The 19983-nt window shown below is 45.8% G+C and overlaps 3 protein-coding genes across 4 annotated transcripts in view; 1 reads left to right on the top strand and 2 right to left on the bottom strand.

The window, feature by feature from the left end:
* Positions 1-4495, top strand: part of LOC112070186 (coiled-coil domain-containing protein 191-like) — a 40229-nt gene extending 35734 nt beyond the window's left edge. The window contains exons 15-17 of the mRNA XM_070438867.1: positions 530-825; positions 3510-3664; positions 3965-4495. Of these exons, the coding sequence (XP_070294968.1) occupies positions 530-825; positions 3510-3664; positions 3965-4133 (620 nt within the window). The 3' untranslated portion in view covers positions 4134-4495. The remainder of the gene's footprint in view (positions 1-529; positions 826-3509; positions 3665-3964) is intronic.
* Positions 4496-6322: 1827 nt separating this feature from the next.
* Positions 6323-16408, bottom strand: LOC112070192 (palmitoyltransferase ZDHHC23-B-like). 2 transcript variants are annotated; one of them, XM_024137608.2, is made up of 5 exons: positions 16293-16408; positions 14961-15134; positions 14156-14848; positions 9268-9435; positions 6323-7798 (listed from the first exon to the last, which is right to left on the bottom strand). In XM_024137608.2, the coding sequence occupies exons 1-5, from the start codon at positions 16349-16351 to the stop codon at positions 7525-7527; spliced, it is 1368 nt and encodes a 455-aa protein (XP_023993376.1). In that variant the 5' UTR covers positions 16352-16408; the 3' UTR covers positions 6323-7524. The 2 variants fall into 2 exon arrangements, with proteins under 2 accessions (XP_023993376.1, XP_023993377.1); XM_024137609.2 differs by having other exon boundaries at positions 16089-16391.
* A 189-nt stretch (positions 16409-16597) lies between these two features.
* LOC112070191 (protein Aster-C) overlaps positions 16598-19983 on the bottom strand; it is a 16751-nt gene continuing 13365 nt past the window's right edge. Inside the window, exons 13-18 of the mRNA XM_070438863.1 lie at positions 19660-19668; positions 19347-19523; positions 19080-19143; positions 18774-18893; positions 18318-18423; positions 16598-18215 (exon numbers count right to left, since the gene is read on the bottom strand). Of these exons, the coding sequence (XP_070294964.1) occupies positions 18150-18215; positions 18318-18423; positions 18774-18893; positions 19080-19143; positions 19347-19523; positions 19660-19668 (542 nt within the window). The 3' untranslated portion in view covers positions 16598-18149. The remainder of the gene's footprint in view (positions 18216-18317; positions 18424-18773; positions 18894-19079; positions 19144-19346; positions 19524-19659; positions 19669-19983) is intronic.

The following is a 19983-nucleotide window of genomic DNA, read 5'->3' as shown; positions in this document are numbered from 1 at the left end:
GGCCAGAGGAGAGGGGTACAGGAAGAGAGAGAGGCCAGAGGAGAGGGGTACAGGAAGAGAGAGAGGCCAGAGGAGAGGGGTACAGGAAGAGAGGTTGGAGGAGAAGAATGATTGATGGGCAAGTGACATTAAGATGGATGGTGTAACACCTCAGCTGTACAGGAGGTTGGTGGCACCTTAATTAGGGGGGACAGGCTCGTGGTAATGGCTGGAGCGGAATAGGTGGAATGGTATTAAACACATAGTTTACATGTACTTGATGGCATTCCATTCACTCCGTTCTGGCCATTATTATGAGATGTCCTCCCCTAAGCAGAATCCTGTGCTCAGCAACATGTTCAGTTCCAATTTACTGTATACAACCTTGAGCAGCTGAACAGCTCGTTCAATATCCCATGTTCTATTCTGCTACTGGTTTACCTGGACTCCCAACAACTTACCTCGATTCCCAACAACTCTATTCTCTTTATTTACCAGTGGTCGAAGTCCTATCTTCTTTAAAGACCATGAGTTGGAAATAAAATGTGAAATTGTACTGTCAATTTCTCAATATATGTTCACCATGTCAGCCTCAAAGGCATGCAGGTTCCTTATCCTTTTGTACCATGCCGTTGTTGGTTACCTGTGAATAGGTGTGCATGCATACGCAGTATTCTCTTCATTCCCTTCCAGCTGGCCAGGGCTCATCACAGGCAGTCTCTCCTGAGACGGTGCACACTGTCCTGGCAGCAGGTAGCAGGCGAGTCCCTGGCTCAGAAATGGGCCTCTGCCGACCAACTGCATCAACACATCCTGCTACGGAGGAGCCTGGGCAACTGGAAAAGGGTGAGTGTATGAACACTATATACACACACACACACACACACACACATCATTTAGCAGACGTGCTTATCCAGAGCGACTTACAGTGAGTGCATTCATCTTAAGTAGCTAGGTCGGAAAACCACATTTCAGCCATAGTAAGTAAATGTTTCCTCAATTACCTATCATATCCTGAAGGTAGGAAGGGGCAGTTCCTCTTGCTGTTCCCGTAGGTAAGCACCATGGTCTTGTAGTGGATGTGAGCTCCAACTGGAAGCCAGTGTAGTGTGCGGAGGAGCGGGGTGACATGAGAGAACTTGGGAAGGTTGAACACCAGGTGTGCTGCAGCGTTTTGCAGGGGTTTAATGGCACAAGCGGGGAGCCCAGCCTACACAGAGTTGCAGTAGTCCAGATGGGAGATGACAAGTGCCTGGATTAGGACCGGCGCCGCTTCCTGTGTGATGTAGGGTCGTACTCTACGGATGTTGTAGAGCATGAACCTGCAGGAGTGAGTCACTGCTTTGACGTTGGCAGAGAACGACAGGGTGTTGTCCAGGGTCAAGCCAAGGTTTTTTGCACTCTGGGAAGGGGACCCTGTAGAGTTGTCAACCGTGACGCGAGAGGTCTTGGAGCAGGCAGGCCTTCCCCGGGAGGAAGAGCAGCTCCGTTGCGTTTTAGGTGATGAGCCGCCATCCATGCCGAGATATCTGCCAGGCACGCAGAGATGAGTGTCAGAAGCAAGGTGGGAAATGAACACCCGCCAAATGCGGGTAGTTTGTCATTGGTGGGTAAGAATGTCTATTTCACCAGCCATTTTGGTGGGTGGTTACAGAGAATTTGGGACCAGTTTTTTTCAACCCAAAGCCCACATGTAGAAGTTGGTCCAATTGACCTGAAAGGCTAGTAAAGTGTGACTGTTATATTCACACGCTAGGTTGTTCAATGTTAGTTTGAGTTTGCGGCAACTGTCTGCTGCTAGGAAGACGTCGCAGTCTGAAATTCTTTCATCAGAGACAAACAAGTGACCAAGTTACCACGGTAATGACCCATCCCTTAAAGTGGCAGCTGAACATTTGTCTCACCTAATGATTAAGCAATACCCCATTACTTCTTACTAGTAATACATTTGTTTTAGAAACATTGGCTGGTTGACCAAAAAGTTAATTTTAGTGAAGGAGAAAAGTAGTTGAGTGTCATCCGCATAACATTGATAGGAGATACAATGTGAGGATATGACAGAGCCTAGTGACTTGGTGTAAAGAGAAGAGGGTCTAGAACCGAGCCCTGGGGGACACCAGTAGTGAGAGTACGTGGTGCAGACACAGATCCTCTCCACGTCATCTGGTAGGAACGGCCTGCCAGGTAGGATGCAGAGCCTGAGATGCCCAGTTGTGAGAAGGTGGAGAGGAAGATCTGATGGTTCAGAGGGTCAAAGGCAGCGGATAGATCTAGGAGGATGAAAACAGAGGAGAGAAAGTCCGCTTTGGCAGTGCGGATGGCCTCCATGACACAGAGAAGAGTAGTCTCGGTTGAGAAACCGGTCTTGAAGATCTCCAGAGATGGTCCGGAGGAGGGGATGGGGTCGAGCAGGCATGTCAGACGGCCGGACCTCACTAGTCACAGTATTTCATCTGGAGAGCAAGGGGAGAAAGAGGTCAAGGCGTAGGGTAGTTCTGTGTGAGTTGGACCAGTGGACTCAATAGGCTGAGTGAATGATGAGCGGATGTCGTCAACCTTCTTTTCAAAGTGGTCAGCTGCAGAGAGGGAGGGGTAGGGGGTGGACGATTAAGGAGGGCGAAGGTGGAAAAGAGTTTCCTAGGGTTGGAGGCAGAAGCTTTACATTTAGAGTGAGAGAAAGTGGCTTTAGCAGCAGATACAGAAGAAGAGAAGGTAGAGGGGAGGGGTGTTTCCATGAGATTAGTAGGCAAACAGCCTCTAGTATAGATGAAGTCAAGCGTATTGCCTGCTTTGTGAGTTTGAGGGAATTGGGAAAGGGTGAGGTCAAAAGAGGCAAGGAGGGGAAAGAAACAGGTGGAAATAAATTAATTGAAGCCAGACGTCGGGAGGTTGAAGTCACACAAATAGAGACTGAGGCATACAAATGGCCACTCTGTAATTTTTCCAACATTAATTCATTTTAATACTGTTCCCAGTTTAATAGTGATGCGGTGGGCAGTCTTTGGTATATCAGTCCCTATTGATATGGACATTCCTGTGTACTGTATCCAGACCTGACCCGCTATCCAGCCGTGACCCCTTATCCAGCCCTGACCCGTTATCCAGCCCTGACCCGTTATCCAGCCCTGACCCCTTATCCACCCGACCCAGCCCTGACCCGCTATCCACCCCTGACCCCTTATCCAGCCCTGACCCCTTAAATCCAAGCCCTGACCCCTATCACCCTCCCTATAGCCCTGACCCCTTATCCAAAGCCCTGACCCCTTATCCAGCCCTGACCGCTATCCACCCTGCCCCTGATCCACCCCGACCCCTATCCACCCCTGACGTATCCACCCCTGACCCAGCCCTGACCGCTATCCACCCCTGAACCGTTATCCACCCCATACCCAGCCCTGACCTGCTATCCACCCCTGACCGCCCTGACCCAGCCCTGGACCCTTATCCAGCCTGACCCCTTATCCACCCCTGACCCAGCCCTGACCCGTTATCCAGCACTGACCCGTTCTGTTTTACATGTTCTGGCTCAGCTGAAGGATCACTGCATGGTTCTGGAGGGGCGGGCCGAGCGGTTCTGGCGCACACATACTCTGAAGAGGGCTCTGATTGGACTGCTAGATCACGCGACCCAGGAGAGGATGGCAGATTGGGATCGGGAGCAGCAGGCTCAGGAACACAGTACCAGGTGGGTGTGTTTACCTTGGCCTTTACTGCCTTTAGCAATAACACCTGTCCTAGAAACATGACACCTGTCCTAGAAACATGACACCTGTCCTAGAAGCATGACACCTGTCCTAGCCACCTGATCCTGCTGGGTAAGATGCAGGCATGCTCCATGTGTAGGACCTGACTGTATGACTGTATAATCGCTTGTTGTTGTAAGGTATTTCTAAGTTGTTCTGTTTGCTTCTCTCTGTCCCCTCTCTGTCGTGTGTGTGTGCATGTCTGTCCCTCTTGGTTTCTCTCCTCTCCGTCCTTGTCCCAGGCGGGCGGTGCGAAGCTGTTTCCAAGCCTGGAGACGGTATCCGGGGTGGCTGCGTGAGGAGAGAGAGAGGGAGACCAGGAGGGAGCAGCTGAGACGCCGAGTGGCAGAGGTCCTCCCTGACTTCCGCTCTTCTCCTCTGGACTGTACCTGGGAACAAGGCCCTCTGTGACCCACAGGACACACACGTACAGTAGACATACACATGTGTACAGTACACTCAGACAGACAGRCAGRCAGRCAGACAGACAGAGAATACTTGCATAGAGGATAAATCAGTGGATAGGACCCAAAGCAGATGATCAAGTTGCTGCTGTAACAATCACACACATACCAGCTGTTGGTCTACCTTCATTACCTGAGAAAGGTGGAGACAACTTTTAATGAAGACAGTTTGGAAACGGTTGTAACAGCAATGACTCATTTAAAATTGCAGTTAAAATTCAGGTTATTTAATATTTTTGAAGTCACAGTTTGATGCAGTTTGACAGCAGCTTGAAGCCATACAAAATAAAAAGCATTATGTTATTCATATCACCATAAACGAGTCTCACTGTGGGTAGTCTGTCGAAGTTGTTCTCCCACATCTCTGTGCTTTTGTTGTTTTATTCTCTTAAGTCCTGTGTAGCTCAGTTGGTAGAGCATGGTGCTTTCAGCTGAGCCAGAACATGTAAAAGGACTTTGGGCCAGTAACTGAAAGGTTGCTGGTTTGAATCCCTGTGCTGACTAGGTGAAAAACCAATGTTCCCTTGAGCAAGGTACTTTATCCTAATTGCTTCTGTAAGCAAATGACTAAAAAGTAAATGTGATGTTTAATGCAACACTAATGATCCTGACCAGCCTCAGTCTACAGAGACGTATCAACACTAATGATCCTGACCAGCCTCAGTCTACAGAGACGTATCAACACTATGATCTTGACCAGCCTCAGTCTACAGAGACGTATCAACACTAATGATCCTGACCAGCCTCAGTCTACAGAGACGTATCAACACTAATGATCCTGACCCAGCTCAGTCTACAGGAGACGTATCAACACTAATGATCCTGACCAGCCTCAGTCTACAGAGACGTATCAACACTAATGATCCTGACCAGCCTCAGTCTACAGAGACGTATCAACACTAATGATCCTGACCAGCTCTCGTCTACAGAGACGTATCAACACTAATGATCCTGACCAGCCTCAGTCTACAGAGACGTATCAACACTAATGATCCTGACCAGCTCAGTCTACAGAGACGTATCAACACTAATGATCCTGACCAGCCTCAGTCTACAGAGACGTATCAACACTAATGCTCCTGACCAGCCTCGGTCTACAGAGACGTATCAACACTAATGATCCTGACCAGCCTCGGTCTACAGAGACGTATCAACACTAATGATCCTGACCAGCCTCGGTCTACCAGAGACGTATCAACACTAATGATCCTGACCAGCCTCGTCTACAGAGAGTATCAACACTAATGATCCTGACCAGCCTCGGTCTACAGAGACGTATCAACACTAATGATCCTGACCGAGACCCCTCCCCCCAAGTCTACAGAGACGTATCAACACTAATGATCCTGACCAGCCTCAGTCTACAGAGACGTATCAACACGATGCTGCTTGATAAATACCCATAACCTATGTTTCCTTCTGAAGCTCACAGGAACAGTTGCACATAAAAATAACATATAGTGACAACAGCTGTTCCTTTCTTGAGGAGTGWTAATCAGTGTTGAAAGGAACGTCTAGTCTAGGGCTTCGTTGTATTTTGGTCACGTGGTTTGGTCACATCTCCCATCAAAGGCACTTCAACTGAGGAGGGAGAGAGAGGATGGTAGAAGGACCCTGGAAAGAGATTGCGCGAGGAAAATGAAGAGAGAGAGGGAGCGTGAGACAGATCGATGGAGAGATAGAGATGGATGAAAGGTGCACGGAGCAATTGCAGCACTAGAATGGGAGAAAAGGTCAGGGAGAGAGAGCGAGAGGTAGAGATGGTGAGATTTGATTGAGGCTGTCAGTCAGTAAAGTTAACAGAAGTGGTTGTGTGTTATTGTAGCCTATGGTTCAGCTCAGGGACGGTATTGTGGGGGGCGCTACTTCACAACAGAACCGATCACTGTGACACCTTAACAAAGGCTTGTGATTTCAGACTGGCTCGGCCTCCCTCCCAGTCCCAGACAGAATAGGGACTGAGAGGACAGAAAGACAGACTGGGGAGGACAGAAAGACATAATAGATAGGGAGGGGACATACAGACAGACAAGGTAGAAGACTGATAAACAGGAGAGGGAGATGTCTTTAGTCTGAGGTGTGGAGATATGCTGCCATCTGGTGGTGAAAGATAGTACAGCAGCCACATCCTCCAACTCTTGTCCATATTTATCTTTATTTATTTAACCAGGCAAGTCAGTTAAGAACAAATTCTTATTTACAACGGTGGGCCAATTGTGCGCCGCCCTATGGGACTCTCGATCATGGCCGGTTGTGATACAGCCCGGGATCAAACCAGGGTCTGTAGTGACGCCTCTATATCACAGAGTAGGGTGAAGTTCTCCCCCCCCCCCAGACTGATCTACGGTCAGTTTTATGTACTTCTCCCTAACGGTTAAAGTCAGATTGTATGAGGGTAAGAGATGACTCTAGATCTGTAGGCAACAAACATGCTGACCACACCGCTCGAGTCGCAAAATCAATGTACACATACATGTTATTCAATCATCGCACCCACACTGCTCACGAGCGTACGCGTAGCCAGGCGCTAAAATAGAACTTGGTTCTATTTGTGACGCTTGATGAATCCCACCTCATTGGTTTTTAGGAGCATATATCCACTGGGTGACTGAAAGATGAACTGAGATCCAGCGGTAGTGGAAAAGGACCTTGAAGTTGGTTGCCAACCACCATATAAAGTCCAGAGAAGAAAACTGGGGGAGCGATTACTTGATATTTCAACCTCCGTGTCCTGATCGCATCTGGTGTGGGTGGACAACATCAACATGCGCACGAGCGATGTGGTCAGCATGCAACGATGCCATTATGGTGTTGAGCAGCTCAGCTACACCAGAGGAGAGTTCAACAAAGCTTCTGTTTGCGGTGAACATGTTGCCAGAGTAACAATTTGAGTTGAATAGATATTCCAAAATGTTACAGTGAAACTTCAACCAGCTACTTTTTGTCAGGATTACTGTGACTTTTTAGCGACTGTATTCAAACTAAAAATGACTTAGCTACTCCTACTAAATATAGTAGAAAGTCTACATGGCCACTTGATTCTTTTTAGCGGCAGTTAAGACCTGAAACCGACACTTACGTTCACCGCACACTACCTTCTCCGACTGTTAGCTAACGTTAGCGAATGGTTGTGGCTAACATAAAACAAATGGAATATGTTAGCTAACATTAGCCAATGTTCGCAAACTATTTTCCTTGATGAACGCACACCAGGTCAGTGAGGCTGGGCCAGGAGGTGTCCGGGCCTTCTCCCAAGTTTAGCTGGGCCAGGGGTTCGCACGGGCCTTCTCCCAAGGTCAGCTGGGTCAAGGGACATCCGGGCCTTCTCCAATGGTCAGCTACACCAGGTCAGTGAGGCTGGGCCAGGGGGTGCCCGGGCCTTCTCCCATGGTCAGGAACTCTGCCCAGTTGCCACGGAAACCATGTGAGTAGACTCCTGTGTCAACGACAAGGCCCCAGTAGAGACTGTGGGCAGTCTTGTCTCGGAGAGCGGTGCGCGCCTCTCGCTCCGTCACATTGTAGCTGACATTGATGAGCTGCTGGACCAGCAGGTGTAGTAGTCCGCCAGTCACTATGCAGCTATACCACGCACAGGTGAAACACAGCGCTGAACTGCAACACACACACACACACACACACACTGAATGGAGGACATGACTCATACATTCCTGAAAACCATCTCTAGTCCCTAGCCCAAACCCTCTATTTTTGGAAACCAGATATGTGTTAACAATGGGCTAAGAGGAGCTTTAATACACAGATTCCACCTATCTGGTTTCTACAGATCTACAAACACCCATGGGGTAGGGAAGGGGCTATACAAATACAAATCTGAGCAACATAACATTTATTACAGTGCTGAGTGGGAGACAAAATGGCAGTTACACTACACACATCACAACAAAACACACACACACATTCACCCTTACACAACAAAGCCATGCTGAGTCACAGTAACTGCTCTGTAAATCTGGGTCAGTAGTAGGGCAGGTAGGGGAAATATGATGATGAAGTGTCTTATAGAAACTTCAATCAACCTACATTCCCCCTATAAATATCCAATTATTCCAAAACATCATAGCTTTAAGTGTCCCAGATAATATAAAATACTGCTTTGATGCAAATAAAAACTACTTGTTACCAGGATTGGAATTACGAACAGTGGTTTGTTCGTTATGTTCGACTGTGGTGAATGAGCCTACAGCAGCCAAGGTGATAATGGCTGGGGTCATTTTTGCTTGTGTTTGCTGTTCTCCAAATAGCATTTTAAAGTGTTTAAATCGTAAAGAAATGCAGTAAATGAGCTTCAACTTTCAACCCCCTCCCCGACCTCACTAAAACCCTGGTTACGGCCCTGGTGCCAGTGGGTATTTTAGAACACTTTTGATCTACACCACCTCATTTCACAGGCTTATTTTAGCCTCTAATGCCTAACATGCTGACCACACCGCTCGCGTCGCATGCGCTGCAGAATAAATGTACACATACATGGTATTCAATCATTGCACCCACACTGCTTGCGCAAGTTTACGAGCGTCCACGTAGCCAGGCGCTAAAATAGAACTTGGTTCTAGAATTTGGTTGCGCTGCAAGTCCCGCCTCTCCCATCTTCTCATTGTTTTTTTAGGAGCATATATCCACGTGGGTGATTGAAAGATGAACTGAGGTCCACACTCCAGCTGGTAGTGGTAATGCACCTAACATTGGTTGCCAACCGCCATATAAASTCCAAAGAAGAAGAAGCCTGAAGGAGATATTACTAGAAACGAACTTTTACCCTTTTATCTGTGGATTAATTGTCAGAGTAGAGAACCTTGTGCATTTCAGGTAAAATAGCAACCCAATGTTTGTCCCAGGACAAATGAGCTCGCAACAGCAAGCTAGCTTGCTAAATTGCCATAAATGTTTAATGCTTTTTGACCTGTCCCCAAATTAATATAATTGGTTCAGAGTTTGTTTTGATATTTCAACCTGCGTGTCCTGATCGCGTCTGGTGTGGGTGGACAAAATCAACATGCATGCTTGTGGTCTGGTCAGCATGTAATAGTTTGTGTGTGTGCATTATGTATGGTGTGTGTTACCTGTGCTGGTTGTAGACGCCAGGGCAGTAGACCAGAGCGGTGACAAGGTTCTGTTGAGGACACACGCTGCGCAGCACCAGACTGATCCCATACAGAGAGGTCAACAGGAAGAGGAGGAGTGTCAACAGGAAGCYGCGGTGATTGGACTGGCCCACACAGCTGTTTATCCTACCATAGTGGTGACATGACACACACAGACACAGACAGCCAATACACTGTACTAAGATCATTGGGTTACACCACACACAGTACAGCACTGACTGTAATTTGGATGAGAGCACCTGGTGCTAAATGAATATAATGTACAGTTGAAGTCGGAAGTTTACATACACTTAGGTTGGAGTCATTAAAACTCGTGTTTCAACCACTCCACAAATTTCTTGTTAACAAACTATCGTAAGTCAGTTAGGACATCTACTTTGTGCATGACACAAGTCATTTTTCCAACAATTGTTTACAGACAGATTATTTCACTTATAATTCACTGTATCACAATTCCAGTGGGTCAGAAGTTTACATACACAAAGTTGACTGGGCCTTTAAACAGCTTGGAAAATTCCAGAAAATGATGTCATGGCTTTAGAAGCTTCTGATAGGCTAATTGACATAATTTGAGTCAATTGGAGGTGTACCTGTATTTCAAGGCCTACATTCAAACTCAGTGCCTCTTTGCTTGACATCATGGGAAAATCAAAAGAAATCAGTCAAGACCTCAGAAAAAAAAGTCTGGTTCATTCCTGGGAGCAATTTACAAACACCTGAAGGTACCACGTTCATCTGTACAAACAATAGTACGCAAGTATAAACACCATGGGACCATGCAGCCTTCATACCGCTCATGAAGGAGACGCCTTCTGTCTCCTAGAGATGAACGTACTTTGGTGCAAAAAGTGCAAATCAATCCCAGAACAAAAGCAAAGTACCTTGTGAAGATGCTGGAGGAAACAGGTACAAAAGTATCTATATCCACAGTAAAACGAGTCCTATATCGACATAACCTGAAAGGCCGCTCAGCAAGGAAGAAGCCACTGTTCCAAAACCGCCATAAAAAAGCCAGACTACTGTTTGCAACTGCACATGGGGACAAAGATCGTACTTTTTTGATTAATGTCCTCTGGTCTGATGAAACAAAAATATAACTGTTTGGCCATAATGACCATCGTTATGTTTGGAGGAAAAAGGGGGATGCTTGCAAGCCGAAGAACACCATCCCCACCGTGAAGCACAGGGGTGGCAGAATCATGTTGTGGGGGTGCTTTGCTGCAGGAGGGACTGGTGCACTTCACAAAATAGATGGCATCATGAGGGAGGAAAATTATGTGGATATATTGAAGCAACATCTCAAGACATCAGTCAGGAAGTTAAAGCTTGGTTGCAAATGGGTCTTCCAAATGGACAATGACCTCAAGCAAACTTCCAAAGTTGTCAAAATGGCTTAAGGACAACAAAGTCAAGGTATCACAAAGCCCTGACCTCAATCCTATAGAAAATTTGTGGGCAGAACTGAAAAAGTGTGTGTGAGCATGGAGGCCTACAAACCTGACTCGGTTACACCAGCTCTGTCAGGAGGAATGGGCCAAAATTCACCCAATTTATTGTGGGAAGCTTGTGGAAGGCTACCTGAAACGTTTGACCCAAGTTAAACAATTTAAAGGCAATGCTACCAAATWCTAATTGAGTGTGTAAACTTCTGACCCACTGGGAATGTGATGAAAGAAAATAAAGATGAAATAAAATTCTGACATTTCACATTCTTAAAATAAAGTGGTGATCCTAACTGACCTAAGACAGGGAATTTTTACTCGGATTAAATGTCAGGAATTGTGAAAAACAGTTTAAATGTATTTGGCGAAGGTGTATGTAAACTTCCGACTTCAACTGTAAGATGTACTTAGAACCCATGATTACACCAAACACACACGTCTAAAGGGTTTGAAGTAGAGGTCGACCGATTAATCGGAATGGCCGATTAATTAGGGCCGATTTCAAGTTTTYATAACAATCGGAAATCTGTATTTTTGGACACCGATTTGGCAAAAAAAAWWTTTACACCTTTATTTAACTAGGCAAGTCAGTTAAGAACACATTCTTATTTTCAATGACGGCCTAGGAATGGTGGGTTAACTACCTTGTTCAGGGGCAGAATGACAGATTTTTACCTTGTCAGCTCCGGGATTCGTTTTTGCAACCTTCCGGTTACAAGTCCAATGCTCTAACCACCTGCCGTACATTGCACTCCAATGTTACGCGAGGGCAGCAAGAAGCCAAGGTAAGTTGCTAGCTAGCATTAAACTTATAAAAAACAATCAATCTTCACATAATCACTAGTTAACTACACATGGTTGATGATATTACCAGTTTATCTAGCGTGTCCTGCGTTGCATATAATCGATGCGGTGCCTGTTAATTTGTCATCGAATCACAGCCTACTTCGCCAAACGGGTGATGATTTAGCACTGTCGTTGCACCAAACCTATCCATAAATATCAATGCCTTTCTTTAAAATCAATACACAAGTATATATTTTTAAACCTGCATATTTAGTTAATATTGCCTGCTAACATGAATTTCTTATAATTAGGGAAATTGTGTCACTTCTCTTGCGTTCCGTGCAAGCAGTCAGGGTATATGCAGCAGTTTGGGCCGCCTGGCTCGTTGCKAACTGTGTGAAGTCCATTTATTCCTAACAAAGACCGTAATTAATTTGCAGATTATACATATTTGACATAACATTGAAGGTTGTACAATGTAAGCAATATTTAGACTTAGGGATAGCCCCCGTTGTAGCGGTATTAATTAGAGAAAGGTATAGAAGATTTTGTTCGGAGCGAGTAAAGCGCCAGGCAGTATTAACCCTGCGAAAGAAAGAATAGTTAGAAAGCGAGAGTACCACTACCAGACCCAACACATCAACAGAAGAGACTGCCTAGAGTGTAGCCTGTTGACCAGATAGCCCGCGGAGAGAAAGAATACACACCTATAGATCACACATATCACATCACAGTCTTCACAATTCTGGTAACCCCACCAAACATACCTCATATAACAATTGAGAGCAAATAACACGCACTTCATACAATACGAATGAAACCAGTCATACCAGAGGATTTAAGAGTTTTTTCTCTTCCAGGAAGAGTGCAGAGGTATGAATGTTGGTGTTCATATACAACTAGTCCAGCTCAATGACCCTTCAATGTACTTAGGAATATGTCGTTTCAGTGTGAAAGCACTGGAATAGGGGAAAAGAAAGAGAGAAAAGAACAAGAGAGGGCTTAGCTGTGATCTGGAGGTGCAGGTATCCGGTCTGACTGTCCGATGGTATGTTGGTTGTAGTTGAACGCTTCACAACCATGTTGCTACTAATCCATTGATCCATAAACCATCGAGTCCCAAATGAGAACAGCCACGTCGTCGAGGATCACCCGATTGATCCAAACACTGTACAACCACATACGCTGAAGACAAACAAAACACTCTGCAGCATAGCACACAACAAACTGTCGCGGTCCCAAATGAGAGAACCGTCGTCGCATAGACACACACAACCAACCTGTGCCGCAAGAGCTCTCTCCATAGAGCTTAACGAGCTCTTTTATCTCCTCCTTCCTACTGCTCATGAGCTCTTAAAGTGGCAGTGCACTTAAGTGGTGTTGCGCCACCTTTTCAAATAGATAAAATACTGAACGGTTCCGTATTTTATTGAAAGAATAAACGTTTTGTTTTCGAAATGATAGTGTCCGGATTTAACCATATTAATGAAAGGCTCGTATTTCTGTGTTATTATGTTTATAATTAAGTCTATGATTAAGTCTATGATTACCATCGCTCAGTCTGACTGAGCGATGGTAAGCACCAGCAGGCTCGCAAGCATTCATTCAAACAGCACTTTCTTGCATTTGCCAGCAGCTCTTCGCAATGCTTCAAGCATTGAGCTGTTTATGACTTCAAGCCTATCAACTCCCGAGATTAGGCTGGTGTAACCGATGTGAAATGGCTAGCTAGTTAGCGGGGTGCGCGCTAATAGCGTTTCAAACATCACTCGCTCTGAGACTTGGAGTAATTGTTCCCCTTGCTCTGCATGGGTAACGCTGCTTCGAGGGTGGCTGTTGTCGATGTGTTCCTGGTTCGAGCCCAGGTAGGAGCAAGGAGAGGGATGGAAGCTATACTGTTACACTGGCAATACTAAAGTGCCTATAAGAACATCCAATAGTCAAAGGTATATGAAATACAAATCGTATAGAGAAATAGTCTTATAATTCCTATAATAACTATACAACCTAAAACTTCTTACCTGGGAATATTGAAGACTCATGTTAAAAGGAACCACCAGCTTTCATATGTTCTCATGTTCTGAGCAAGGAACTTAAACGTTAGCTTTTTTACATGGCACATATTGCACTTTTACTTTCTTCTCCAACACTTTGTTTTTGCATTATTTAAACCAAATTGAACATGTTTCATTATTTATTTGAGGCTAAATTGATTTATTGATGTATTATATTAAGTTAAAATAAGTGTTCATTCAGTTTTGTTATAATTGTCATTATTACAAATAAATAAAAGAAATCGTCCGAGTAATCGGTATCGGCTTTTTTTGGTCCTCCAATAATCGGTATCTGCGTTGAAAAATCACAATCGGTCGACCTCTAGTTTGAAGGTTATTATTTTTGCACGATTGTGTGTGTGTGTTACAGATCAGTGAGTTTCTCAGACACACAGGCCTATGGCTGATGACAGAGACAAGAGAATGTCACTGATAATTGCTGAGACATTGCTTCTTAGCTCTGGCATGACACTGCGGAGACATTGCTTTGACGTGGCTGTGTAATAATTGACAGACGAGCCTCCTGTGTGTCCAGGCAGACAGAGGTGTTTTAATGGGACCCACCAGACACAGTGGTGGTCCAKCCTCAGGACACAGATGTCACAGATCCTGCAGTGTCCCGCCCTGGGGGGCCGCAAAACCCKGCACACAGAGCACCAGTTCCTGCTCCGCCCACTATCCATCTGCTCCACCCCCTGGCCCTGCTGCTCTGACCCACTACCCCGATTGGCTAGCATTACTTCCTGCCCGACCCCGTTGTGGCCGGGGTCTCTGTCCGGTGGAGGGCTGTGATAGGTCACTGTGCTGTGGACGTCAGCCGGGTGTGGCCATACATAGCGAGGTTCTCTCTTGGTGTGGACAAGGGCGGCCAGAGTCAGGGCCACCCCCAGGGTCACTGTGCCCAACTGGGTCAGCCCTACACCCCCCCTGAGGAAGATCTCGGTGAGGAAGAGGTAGTACATGTAGCCCAGGGAGAACAGGACCAGGCTGAGGAAGAACAGGGTCCGACTCTTCTTGCGGTGGGTGACGTAGTAGTACCATAGAACCAGGACCGGTAGAGCAGTCAGAACAACTATACCCAACAGGAAGTGAAGGGCTGCGACGTGTAGGAGGACAGGAAGTAGGAGCAGCGGGGGGAGCACCGATAGGTCGACACGCCGGGCTCCACCCCAGAACCAGGGAACACGGAGGCGGTCGGTCATCACAGTAACCAGATGGGACAGTGAGTTGGCCTTCTGGGGCTCTTTTTTCAACCATCTGAGGGAGAGAAGCAGACATTCACTTTCTGATGTGATACCAAACTGGATGAAGAACCATTAGCTAAGAGTGTGAAGGTAACTGGCCGTAGATGGGTAAGCCCCTCCCTCACCTGTCACAGGCATCGTCCAGGTCCTCACAGTCACAGCAGCAGGCTGCCACATGGCTCCGCTCCCCCTGACGGTCCACAAACTCACAGCAGCACAGAGGCTCATCCGGCTCCAACACCTTATTGGCTCGCTTCTTCATGACGGACAGCCAGTGAGCCTGGAAAGTGATCAGTCTCCTGTGGGGAACAAGCCAGCAGGAAGGGATGGAGATGAGAGAGAGTGGTGTGTGCGTGCGTGTCCTATTCTCATGGAGGTGCAGATAGATAGATAAATGTGTGGCAGGGACTGGTGAATCATTTCTAGATTGGTAGTTAGCTGGCTAGACTATCTAAACTTGTAGTAATCATGGCTGAATACTGACAAATAATTTTGACTGCACTACAGACAGCTATATCGGTTCACTAATACAGAACTAGTAAAGGCCCAGTGCAGTTTTTCAGGGGGCAGGACCCCTACTTCCCGCGGCTCTGTTGTCCAATGAACCATGGCGGATTTTGTGCCTACAAACAGCCACCATTAGTATATATCTCTGAGATGTCTTGCAAATGAGGGAGGCGAGAGGAACTTGTAGGGGGCTTCCGTATTAACTCTGTGGCATTGGCTGTCATTGAAAATCTGAACCGGAGACGGGAATGGCTCGTTTCTCGGTGGTCTCCAATGCGCTTTTACGCAGAGGTCACTGCTACCGATATGGGCTCGACAGCGGGGCGACAGACTGGTGTTTCTGCCAGCCAGTCCGTGAAGACTTGTGCGTATCAAATGTCACATCCGCCGTGGCATTCGCGGGCCAAGGGAATTGGCTCTCAATTGTTCAAAATGTAATAGAAAATGAAGCCCATGTTTTTTCCCCCCCTCAGTTAACCCAGGGAATAGTGAATGCATATAGACTTTGCTTTTTTCGACTCCCCAATTGAATGTAGCCTATCTGAATGCTGTAGCAGACGATTGTCTGCCTTAACCCTAAAGCCCTGGATAAAATGTCACCGTCTTGAAAGTTGATACGAAGTATCGTTACATACGTAAAGATTAGCGGTTACCAGTTGACTCTATACTTAACCCTATCGTTAACTACAATAACCCTATCGTTAACTACAAACATGTCACGTGTAATGGGAAATAGCATAACCTACCAGTATTCGTGTAGTTTGCTGAAAACGAATCATATGGGCTACTTCCTTACAAAAACTGTAGGCTGGGCTACATTAGAAACTGCTTACTGAACTGTCGCGGAAATGACAGACTGGCCAGCGGCCACAGACAACGGTGTTCGCAACCGCACATGCCTAAACATGTTCAACTGAATGTAGCCTAGATATGCAACTGATTTAGGCTACCTGCCCAACAGTGTTGTCAATCCAACAARGTACAGTATTTGTCGTCTCCCTTCCGACATAAAAGTAATTCCATAGCCTATCCCAGACCGCGCGATACTACAGGTTTGGTCTCTTGGGACCCAAGAGACCAACTAACGAACCGCCCACCTTCAGACTGCCAGCACAAATGCATGGTGGTATTTAAATAAAGTTAAGTAACCCCTAACGCACTCTTACTCACAAATGTGGTTAGTAAATCCTGTTATGTACCCTCCCCAGAGAATTAGGATAAAGGTAGAAAGATGGGTTATGCTCATTGTAGTCAGTGCTTTTAGCATGCCATACCCCCACCCCACATTAACAATAATATGTGGAGAAATATGGTAATATGGTTTCTTTATTCAAAGCATCAATACATTACATCTTTGTCTTACAAATGTGCAAAATAGCCAACGTAATTCAACTTCATATATGGATAGTGTGGAAAACAAATGTTAGTGTGTACCCTTTTAAACTATTCACAAACCATAGTTTACACTAATGTAATGTAAACATCAAACAARACTATGGAAGATTCCTGTGCATTTATAGAACAAGGATGGGTTTTACATACAATATGACGTTTTACCACCACACACAACAAGTGGTATTTACTTGAGAAAATGTAAATAGTGATTAACAATAAAAACAAGGCACTAGTGTGGATTCAACTCAGAATCCACTGACCAAAATTGTGCTGCTCACACTCTTATAGTGGGTGTACACATAAGCAGTGCAGTGTTTGCGTGACGTGGCTTCCTGAATGGGTTTGTTTTACCATCATGTGGAATGAATATGAATTACAGAACATTCACTAACCCTCTTAATTTAGCTTACTGTATATGGAACTGTCATCGGGATTTTAACGTAATTAACTAAATGCAATCAGTATTATTATTTATATATTTTAGCTCTAACCAATTAGTCCTGAGAAAGTTCACCTGGGCGTGTGTTCAGTGGGGTGCAACATTACAGAAGGTTCAGATAGAACTATATTATGTAGAACAAACATGCTTCTCCATCATGTAGAATAAGGATTCATGACAGCTTTATAGAAGGCATTTCTATCTGCAGTGTTCAGAACATTGCACCCTTCTAAATACAACACTGATATTGAGCTCTGCTGTATATTTACAAACCAGCTGCAAAACCACCCAAAGAGTTATGTTTCTTTTTAAAATGTGTCATCTGTCAATCCAAAACAGCATAATTATTCACATTTACACGAGCAGAAACCCACAGCCATCCAAATATTATTAATAAATTACATTCAAAGTATTTTCTMATTTWAAAAAATGTATTCTAAATAAATCTAAAAAACATAAAAAGTACACAAGGCACCTGTGCAAAAAGTWAAAATCTTACATTGGGATTAATTTCTACAACATCATTGGCTCATCTGCTGTGATTAGCTTGGCAATGGAAGGGGTTCACAGTGAGGCATGCTGGAACTGCAGTAGTCCAGAAGAACTTCAACTTAATCACCGTAACTCCAGAACATTAAGGAAGAATAAAGTACTCCCTAACCCAACAGACAATAGAACCTCACATAAACCTAAGTCCAACAGTGTTGATGATGGTTGGGAACCATTCTCTTCCTCCACAGCGCAGGACCAACAGTTGAACTTTAAAAACATTCATCCACCTAGTAACACACTATCAATGGCCCTGGGACTTGTACCGTTGTTGCTCTTAGTAACAAGTATCAGTCAGTCAGTGTGTGGGTAGTCCCTATAGCAACACCCCTGCTTGGGAGAGTGAGTCCTCTGAGGCGCATCCCTGTAGCCTTTACGACCCCAGGGTTCATAGGGCGTAGTGAGATCACAAGGTGTGACAGCGTCACTGAGGCGTTGCTGTCCTATTGGTTACAAAGTTCTGCTGAAGCACCAATAGAGAGCAGCGGAGCTGTAGAGAAAAGAGGAAGAAAACGGTCAATGAYCGTCCAGATACACCTGCTGGGGTCATCTGGGAGGCTGTGACACTGACACCGCTGGTCATCTGACTCACCTGCTCCAGTAGGTTGATGGAGTCCTGTAGAACAGCTTTCAGCAGCAGAGTCTCCTCTCTGGTCCTGTGTGGAGGGGCCGGTCCGGGGCTGAAGTCTGGGGCAAAACTGAGGAGACGGATAAAGACAACAGGAGAGAGAGAGAGTTCCTCAACATAGCTCACACCAACCCAATCGTCAGAGCAGTGATTACACCAAGGAATGGAGAAGGAAAGGATGCTTCCAAGTCAGGTAAAACTAAGGGGATGTGGCTGACCAAACCAATATTTAATTTGTTCAAATTAGATTAGGGCTAGGGGTTTGCTTAAGGTTAGGTTATAGATTTTGGCTAGTCAGGCTGTCAATGGGATGCTGGTCAGAAATGTCCCTTCAGTCTCTCCCACATAAGTCTTKGAACAAGGCCACAGCCCCCCAGAGAGAAGTAAGCGTAGGCTTTCACTCAGTGTGCAGCAGCCTACCTGCTCTCGGTCCTCTCCCGGAGGCGGTTCTTGGTGCTCAGGTACATGCGTGTGACCACGTCCTCCATGGCCCACAGCTTAAAGAACAGACCCAGGTTCAGTACTGTTAGGATCAGCATACTGGGAAGAGCAAGAGAGAGGAGGCAGTAAGGTTTCTGATTATTTGAGTTCAACAAACACCTGGCTAATATACTGCAAATACACACACACACCTAAGTACTATTTGAGCTCATGGAGCAGAATGTACTCAGACAATAGAATGGTTGCATGCTGATTTACAGTGATGCGCTTTGAGTGTTGACTTACATGATGCTCATCCCAGCTACGATGGTAGAGACGTTCCACTGTGGACCCTTCATATCCATGGGATCTGACACAACCGGGGACAGGAAGTCATTACAGGAGACACAGCTTGAATGGAAGACGGATGACTGTGCATTTTGTAGGTGATCAAGTCATGTGATTGACTACTGATTGTTTGTATAGTATATGTAATGTTTGTATAGTATATGTAATGTTATCCATGTGTGCAGAAGATGGTTGTCCAGGGCTAAATAACAGAAGAATATGTACCCGTGTTGCCCTCTCTGTGAGGATCTAGGTCGGGCCTGTACTGGTTGCTGGGGTTCAGGTGYTCCTGTAGTGTCCGACTGAATGTCCTCCTCCGCCGGTGACGCAGCCCGCCAATTGTCTTACCGGGGTCTCCGCCTCCCTGGTTCAGCACCGCCTCCTCTTCCATCAGCTCCGATTCTGTGATGACATTATAGGGTGAAAGGAAAAGTCAGGTTAAATGCCTTGGAAGAAGGGGGTGGAGAAATGACTAACAGAGTGAGAAGATTGTACGCTACTTTCGTGTTTCTTGTTTTTGTTCATTAAATTCACTCACCTGTACTTGCTTACCGATTTGTTAGTGTACGCGTGACACTACACTTTCTCCAATGAGTCTCTGCCTGTGAGTGTGTTGGGTTGGCCATAATAGACTCCTGCTCTAAGTATGTTGCTGCTTCACTGGTTCTGTCCATCACCGCTTCCTATACTGTATAACCGTCCCTCTCTATGTTAACATCCCGTCACCCGCTCCAGTCTCATCAGAGTAGATCTGAATCAAAGCCTGCACTCACTAACAGTCCATCTCGCTCATGAGAAGTCAATTAGAACCCCCCCCCTCCCACAGATTGCACGGCAGTCCTCTCTACATAACCATTACCCC

This window comes from Salvelinus sp. IW2-2015, unplaced genomic scaffold, assembly GCF_002910315.2.
Source record: "Salvelinus sp. IW2-2015 unplaced genomic scaffold, ASM291031v2 Un_scaffold1252, whole genome shotgun sequence".
NCBI lineage: Eukaryota > Metazoa > Chordata > Actinopteri > Salmoniformes > Salmonidae > Salvelinus > Salvelinus sp. IW2-2015.
The sequence above is the reverse complement of the archived record's forward strand: the minus strand, read 5'-3'. Positions and strand labels throughout refer to the sequence as shown.